The sequence below is a fragment of the Spodoptera frugiperda genome, chromosome 10 (assembly GCF_023101765.2).
Source record: "Spodoptera frugiperda isolate SF20-4 chromosome 10, AGI-APGP_CSIRO_Sfru_2.0, whole genome shotgun sequence".
NCBI lineage: Eukaryota > Metazoa > Arthropoda > Insecta > Lepidoptera > Noctuidae > Spodoptera > Spodoptera frugiperda.
This window is the reverse complement of record NC_064221.1, coordinates 9,169,226-9,177,289: the sequence shown is the minus strand read 5'-3', so window position 1 is coordinate 9,177,289 and position 8,064 is coordinate 9,169,226. Positions and strand designations below refer to the sequence as shown.

At 38.7% G+C, this 8,064-nt stretch overlaps 2 protein-coding genes across 2 annotated transcripts; both read right to left on the bottom strand.

The window, feature by feature from the left end:
- Positions 1 to 4,855: 4,855 nt before the first annotated feature.
- LOC126911179 (cyclin-dependent kinase 11B-like) lies at positions 4,856 to 5,314 on the bottom strand. The gene has a single exon (XM_050696586.1). It carries the CDS (start codon positions 5,312 to 5,314, stop codon positions 4,856 to 4,858), a length of 459 nt encoding a protein of 152 aa, XP_050552543.1.
- Positions 5,315 to 5,530: 216 nt separating this feature from the next.
- Positions 5,531 to 5,965, bottom strand: LOC126911178 (cyclin-dependent kinase 11B-like). The gene has a single exon (XM_050696584.1). The coding sequence runs from the start codon at positions 5,963 to 5,965 to the stop codon at positions 5,531 to 5,533; it is 435 nt and encodes a 144-aa protein (XP_050552541.1).
- Positions 5,966 to 8,064: the final 2,099 nt, after the last annotated feature.

The following is an 8,064-nucleotide window of genomic DNA, read 5'->3' as shown; positions in this document are numbered from 1 at the left end:
ACGTGATTGTACCCGAGTATAGAAACGCTTCACTTAATTACTAATTCAGTGGAGTAGTACATATCTCAGTTTAATAGTCAACTAAACTTGCGGCCGAAATTATTGAATTTTGGCATTTTTTGCAAGGAGTTTCTGTCTAAAACAGACGTCAAATCACAGATATTGGATTATGATCGGTTGTTATATAATGTCGGCCGTTAGATAATGAGTTTAAATGAATTTCATTAAAAGTTATTTGATTGCTAAAAGATTTGTGTTTTATATTAGAAGAGAATGATAATACATAGTTATAGTTATGTTTGTCAAAGTAGATAGTAAACTACATAGAAGATCTTAAAAAAACCAACGTCTGCGCCCAACTACGCCTGGTTGATATGACTTTTATCTCATTATTTTGAGATAATGAGTTTAAGCGAGTTTCAAATCACAGATATTGGATTATGATCGGTCGCTAGATAATGAGTTCAAATGAGTTTCATTTAAACTTTTGACTATTCGTTGTTTTGGTTGTACCTAATTAAAGATTTGTTGTATTATAAAAATAAATTCGTTTCCTATAAAAAGAGTTACTAGTCGTTTCTTTTATTTATTATTTTATAATTGAAAGATTCTAATTTATTTAATCCATACTTCTGGCACCCTGTATGGGCCCTAAAAAATACCACGCATTTTGAGAGATACAAAAACACTAAATACACACGTATTCATAGTAACACAATAGTAGTAGGGTAGTTCACAATAAATTAGAACAGATACCGTTTTGTCAAGCTAAAACAATAATTTTTTTTAAGAATTTTTCACGACCCCTTATCTAGACCGCTGGCTTATCGCTGCACCCGAAACCTATTGTATTGTGCGCAGCAATAAGTAAGAAATTCGTGTGACCTTCATTGTATTGTCACTCAAAGTAATATTTTTACTGTTTTAAAACATATTTAATAATACCAGGTGTCCCGTATCGTGTGAAATAACCATGTAGCTATCTGTAGAAAGTTAAATGTAAGCTTCGTGTGTCTGTTTGTCGTTTGGATTTTGTGAATTTGAATCACGCAAAAGCTGTACTACGCTAGTATGGAGTTGAATGAAATGTTCAAATACAGGTTCTAGCTATAACTAACGTTGGACTCATTATTTCAACACAAGTCTTGTGTCAGCTTTTCTTCTTTCAAGGATTTTTCCCTACCGGAGTTCATGACTTGATTCAGTTGGTTAACTAGAAATCTTATTACCTTATATTCAAATCAGAACTAAATAACACTTTTACACCCAAGTACTACATACAACAACAACATGGTAGTAAAGGTGATTTGTTTACTACGAGAGGACACGCAGGGAAGTCGAAATCTTCAACCCATTCTGTTTTTCAACATGTGATTAGTAAAATATATTTGGTTTCAAGTTATCGGATTCCCTCTATCGGGCAGAATTTTTTGCTCCAAAATTTATTTAGCATAACACACTTAGCATAATCTTCTTTAAACTCATATGTAGGCATTAAAATCATTTAATATAATTATTGTTTGGCCGAATGTTTATATGTCCGAATTTACCGAGGCATACTTTTAAGACGGCAGAATTACTTTTGGCAAAGCTTAATTTTGCATTAATTTGTTTCACATAACGTTTATTTCAAGCGACGATTATTTGGAATAATTTTATTAGGCATCATTATTTTCATTTCTATAAAATGTAATCATATTCTTAACCTTAAATTACAAAGGTTAGTAAAGTGACTGAACCGAATCGCTGCAAAACCAATTGCACCATAATCTTGTCTGCCCTACCCCTAGAGTGTACTTTAAAATCGCGGAGGGGCGAGGTGGCCCATGAGCTGAGGAGCAGCCGGCTACGAGTGAGCCGCCGTAGCTGGCCAGCGATTGAATATGAATATTGATTGAAGTTGAATACTAGAAATACCATGAAAGGTATGCCAAAAGAAGATTCCAACTATGAACTTTCAGAGATAAGATGGTTCTACTTTTTAATTATTATTTGTATGAAATTTATGACAAAAGACGACTATGACAGTGAACTTTCTGCAATACGGTGGTTCTACTTTTTAATCATTATTAATTTATGCTTTTAGGCATAAATTGATATCCATATAAGTTTTAAATGATTCTGATTTACAAAATTATGCGTTTTTAATGTAATATAAATGATGGTATGTCAAATGATTTTCTGCGAAATGAAGTTTCTGCCAGGCGTTGCTATGCAAAATAAAATTAGTAGTAGTAGACAACTTTTAGATAAGAATGCTGCAAGCGATTTAATAAGATTCGCGAAGTTTGCGCAATTGTTAGAAATAATTAGCGATAATATAGATGACGTATTTTTAGAGATAACTAGGATAGAAGATACCTTAGCTTTTATACGTGCATCGAGCACCCATCATAGTATGTTAAGCATAGAAAACTTAAGTAATATGATTAATAGATTAAAAACCATATATAGCCCAAATCAATTATTAGATGCAGACTTAAGAGAATACTATACAGTTATTAAACCTGGTTACTACTACATTAATAAAAGAATAGTTATAATATTTAAATTCCCCATCATATCTCTAGATAAATTTGAATTTTATAGATTAGCCATAGTTCCCAACAAATTAATGTATACCCTTATCCCTCCTTACCCTTACCTTGCAACCAATGGGAAAGTTTTCAAGTACATAGAGGCAGAATGCCCGAAGTTCAACCAGTATCATCTCTGCGAGGAAGGAATCGACCGCCAACCAACGAGAGGACATCTGGACTGTATCCAGGAACTCATCTTTAATCAATCCCTGGCGAAATCCTGCCTGCCTACGAAACTCACACTAGTTAAAGAGGCCATGGAGCAACTCGATGACAGACGGTACACACTTACCTTTCCACGACCAACACGGACGGAGCTGCACTGCGATCGCCAAGAATTCATCTCTCTACACGGAAGTTATCTGGCCACTATCCCGCAAAACTGCCTACTACGCACTGATCAGTTCACCATCATTAACACGAACGATCATATCAAAGGACAACCTCTAAAGATAACTGAAATACCAATGAACTTAAACCTAATTGAAGAGCCGATTCCACACCTAAAACTAAACTCACTGCACCTGAAAAGTCTTCACGAGATTGAAGATAAAATACTCATGCAGAACCCCGTGCAACTGGAACATACACAGATGTCTCAATCAATCTATCACACGACGATACCACTATACGTCGTACTATTCGGTGCAACTGCACTCATTGTTGCAACCGTATTACGTCACTACAACGTTTGCACTAAACTAACGAAGCCGCAATCAAACGATGAGATGCCCGAGAATCATCCACCAGAGACATCAGCCGTCGGAGCAGAGCCATCTTCACTCACCGAGAACCAGATGCCAGCAACATTCTCGCTAAAGTTGCTCAAATAGTTGCTGTTCTGAGGGGGGAAGTGTTACGTGCCCTGCCTACACCACTTCATTTAGATAGCGACATGATAGCCATTGACGCACAAATCGACATAATTTCGGAACATTGCGACATCCAATATGCTGAGTCGACTCCTCGTGTCGCCGCCTCATGACTTACTTTCACAATGCTGATGTAGCATCTGCATCCACGTACAATTGTATTCGGATAAAATCAATGTATCAATAAATTCTTCACTTTGGTACTAGCATCGTCCAAGTCTAGACATAAGAAAACTATTGTAATTTTAAAGTAATTAAACCCTTATTTTCTACAAGTCTCGATTATTTCAAAGTCCTCCGGCAGCCACCTTCATAATTCCCTTCTTACTACGTTATAGAGCCCTAGTACCTACCATCAGATAAATATTATTAAATAAAAAAAAGTTTGATTTCAATGAAACAAAAACTACAGTAGAGTAAAGTTTTTTTTTTAAAATCTAACTATTCTCCTTTTTAACACTTCCCACTATGTTATAAAGTCCTAATAAGATTTAACATAATATTATTTACGTTATTTGAATTTGTAGAAGGAAACAATTTAAACAACACAATTCATATTATCATAGAAATTTTTTATTTCATACTTATTTTACATTTGAAAAAGTGTTATAACATTACAGCAAGTAGAGTTACATACTATATACACATACACTACATAAAAGATATGTATATCATTATTTACAAACTTAACTGAACAATACATTTTATATACAAAAAATATTATTTACATTTACATTGGCAAATTCGATGACGATTAATTCCCAAACTACTTGAGCGCTGTCCGATGCGCTGATGGTGATTTCGCTCTTCGTATTTTGTTTTTGTATATTCTGTGTACACTTCATGAGTACACTTCATTCATGAGTATACTCCATTACTAGGAATACGGTATCTGGTGTTTCTGATTGATTTGTTGATTTTATTTGCAATTTCATCAGATTTTCTAACATTATTTTTAACTGATTCGACTATATCGGGAAATAGTGGTTGGAAGTTAATTAATTTAGCAAATACACACCCGACACTCCACATGTGTATAGGAGTGCCGTATGTTTTACTAAGTAGTAGTAGTTCTGACGTATGGTACCACGAGTTAGCTTTTTTAGACTTAATGTCGCGTCTGGAGCCCATTGCAATCTCGTGTCCTGTGACAATGTTGATATGCTCCATCTTCATCAGTAGATCGAGCTTTCTCTGCGCGGTTTTGGAGAATCCACTCTGAAGAGGACACTCTCATCAATTATTGTTTTTGGATGTTTCAGGACAACTATGTCGGATGTTTGCTTTTCGCTTGCTCTGCATACAACACCGTACTATGTTATTTCATCAATTCTATTGATAACTTCACACTCCCCAATCAACCTTCAGTTCTATAAAACTAGGAGCAAGGGAGTTTGGGCAACTTCAGTATCTGGTGTTTCTGATTGATCTGTTAATTTTATTTGTGATTTTATCAGAATCTCCAAATATACACCCGACATTCCGCATGTGTATAGGAGTGCCGTATGTTTTGCTAAGTAGTAGCAGTAGTAGTTCTGGCGCGCGGTACCGGCGTGTAACTATATCTGGCGTATCTTGTTGACCAAAATCTGCCACCTTCAGTATACCATCTTCGGTAAGTAGAATATTGGATGTGTTGAGATCGCGGTGAAATACACTGCTGTGGTGGAGATATTGAATAGCGGTCAGCAGTTGTACCATTAGGCACTTTACGTGTTCGGGGTCAATCGTTACCCTGTTGTTACGCATTGTGTGCATTAAACTGTTAATTTCATTAGGCACGTACTCCATAACTAGGAATACCTCGTCACTTCTGGAGCCCACCGCGATCTCGTGTCCTGTGACAATATTGATGTGCTCCATCTCCATCAGTAGGTCGAGCTCTCTCTGCGCGGCGATGGACAATCATGTCCTCTCATTATTTTTTTTAAATGTTGTTGGAAATGTTCCTTCCTCAATTCTGCTGATATATTTCAACTCGTCTACAGATCGATAACGAAACGCAGGGTAGAACGGTGAGTCAGCATCAGTGATTTCTTAAGTTTCTTCGTTATTACCCTTTGATATTATTGTCTGGAATTATTGTTTTCTCTCCGTATTTATGTCTTTCTCGTTATCTCCTGTCTCGAAGCTGGAGTTCTGCTCGACATACTCTGCCCACAGCGACGGCAGGAACATGGCGGGCTCCATCGCCACCGGTTCTTCTTCGAAATATGGATGATTCAAAGCGGCATCTGCTGTCACTCTTCGAACTTGATCTAGTAATATAAATTCTTGCAGTAGCGATAGCCCATCTTCGGAAAGTAGATTACTTAATGTTTCCCGCAGTCGGCCTGTTGGATGCTTTTTAAACGTAAATTTACCAAAAGGTAATTCACAGTAGCCGGGCCAAGTTGTGTCTGTAGGTGTTCCCAAACCCTCGAATATTCTGAATAGCTGATCACACTCAGAACTTCCAGGAAACAGTGGTTGCAATGTAATCAACTCCGCAAATATGCATCCGATACTCCACATGTCGCAGCAACAGTTCAGGCGCCCGGTACCATAAGGTAACCATACCCGGCGTGTATTGCCGGGGAGGCAATTCATATTCTCGCGCTAACCCAAAATCTGCCACTTTGAGTACACCTTCATACGACAGTAATATGTTACTGGGTTTGAGATCACGGTGGAGTATCCAATTCTTGTGAAGATGCTGAACGGCGCTAAAGAGTTGGAGCATTAGGCACTTCACGTTGCTCCAAAGGCTTCTGCAATTCTGTTTAAATATTGGAACTCCTCAAGAGATTGTCTGGACAGAAACGTACCTATGAAGTACAGGTACTATAGCCACAGCTACGTGTTTTGCTTGGCCCGTGCTGCTGTTTTTGTCTTTCTCTTTATATTGATGTTATATTACGACTAGCGGCGATTTTTAGACCACTTTTCTCCCGATGCGTGGTTCGAAGTACGCATTCCATACAGCTTTACATGGTCATTGAATTAGAATTCCCTCTGACATATTGACGTTGTTTACGGAATCCATGATTTCAATCACTTTACAATATGTAGTCTTTCTCCATTCCTTGACTACTTTAGCGTTGTTCGATGCGCTGATGGCGAGAAATTGAGCAGGAGCCGAGAACCTCACCCGGGCCTGACAGCGCCGCGAGCGGGTAACGTCAGGAACATGGCCGGCTCCACATCCACCGGCTGCTCTTTAAAGTACGCGTGCTCTAAAGCAGCGGCTGCTGTGATTCTTTTTGATGGATCGTATGTCAAAAAGCATTGCAGTAAAGACAGTCCGTCTTCAGAAAGCAGCTCCTGACTTATTTTTTTGCGCAACCCGCCCGGAGGATATTTGTCGAACATAATATTTTTGACCATTCGTAAATCGCTGAAACCCGGCCAAATTGAATCTGAGGGCGTCCCCAAAGTCTTAAATATCTTGGTCATCTGATCCAATTCAGATGAGCCGGGAAACAGCGGCCGCAAGGTAACCAATTCAGAAAAGATGCAACCAACACTCCACATGTCGACAGGGCAGGAGTATTCTTTCAGCAGCAGAAGTATTTCAGGTGCCCGGTCATTACAGCTGGCGTATATAGCCGAGGATTAAGTTCGTATTCTCGGGCCATCCCGAAATCGGCCACTTTCAGGACACCTTCGTTCGACAGCAAGATATTACTTGTTTTGAGGTCGCGGTGCATCACGTGATGGTCATGAAGGTGTTGCACCGCCCTTAACAGCTGCTTCATTAAGCATTTAACGTGTTGAACTGAGAATAACTGCTTGTTGCTGTGCATTGTCTGCATGAAAGTTTTAAGATCGTAGTCAACGAGCTCCATGACTATATACACTCGGTCGTGCCTGGAACTCGACGCTAGTCCGCGGCTTGCGACGATATTGGGATGCTGCATTTTATGCAATATCTCAAGCTCTCTCCGAGCGGCGATGGAGTATCCTTCCCTTTCGTTGATTTTTTTTAGTTGTTTGAGGGCAACGAGTTCTCCCGTCCCTTTGTCCTTGGCTCCATGAATAACTCCGAATGCTCCTTCATCAATTTTGTAGGGATATTGTAACTCGTCTACAGATTGACCACCCTGGAACGCCGGATGGAAGGGAGATTCGCCATCAATGATTTCTTGATTTATTTTTATTCTTCTTTGACGTCTGGTGTTTGTAATATTTTTTTGTATATTCTATCTTTTGGTGGCTTTTTCTAACCACTTTTGTCTTCGCTTTTTTGTCTTAGTACAGCTTGACATTGGCATGCTCAAACATGCGTGACAGCGTAACGAGCGTTCGACATTAGGAACATAGTTGGCTCCATTGGATGCTTCTTAAGGTATGCGTGCTCAATGACAGCGGCTGCTGTGATTATTCTTAAAGAATCATTATTTAAAAGGCCTTGCAGTAAGGATAGCCCGTCTTCAGAAAGTTTTTTCTGATTTCTTTTTTTGTACAACCCGCCCGGAGGATAGTTGTCGAACATAATATTTTTTTTCATTCGTAATTCGCTGTAACCCGGCCAAATTGAGTCTGAGGGCGTCCCCAAAGTCTTAAATATCTTGGTCCAATTCAGACGTGTCGGGAAACAGTAGCCGCAAGGTTATCAATTCAGTGAATATATA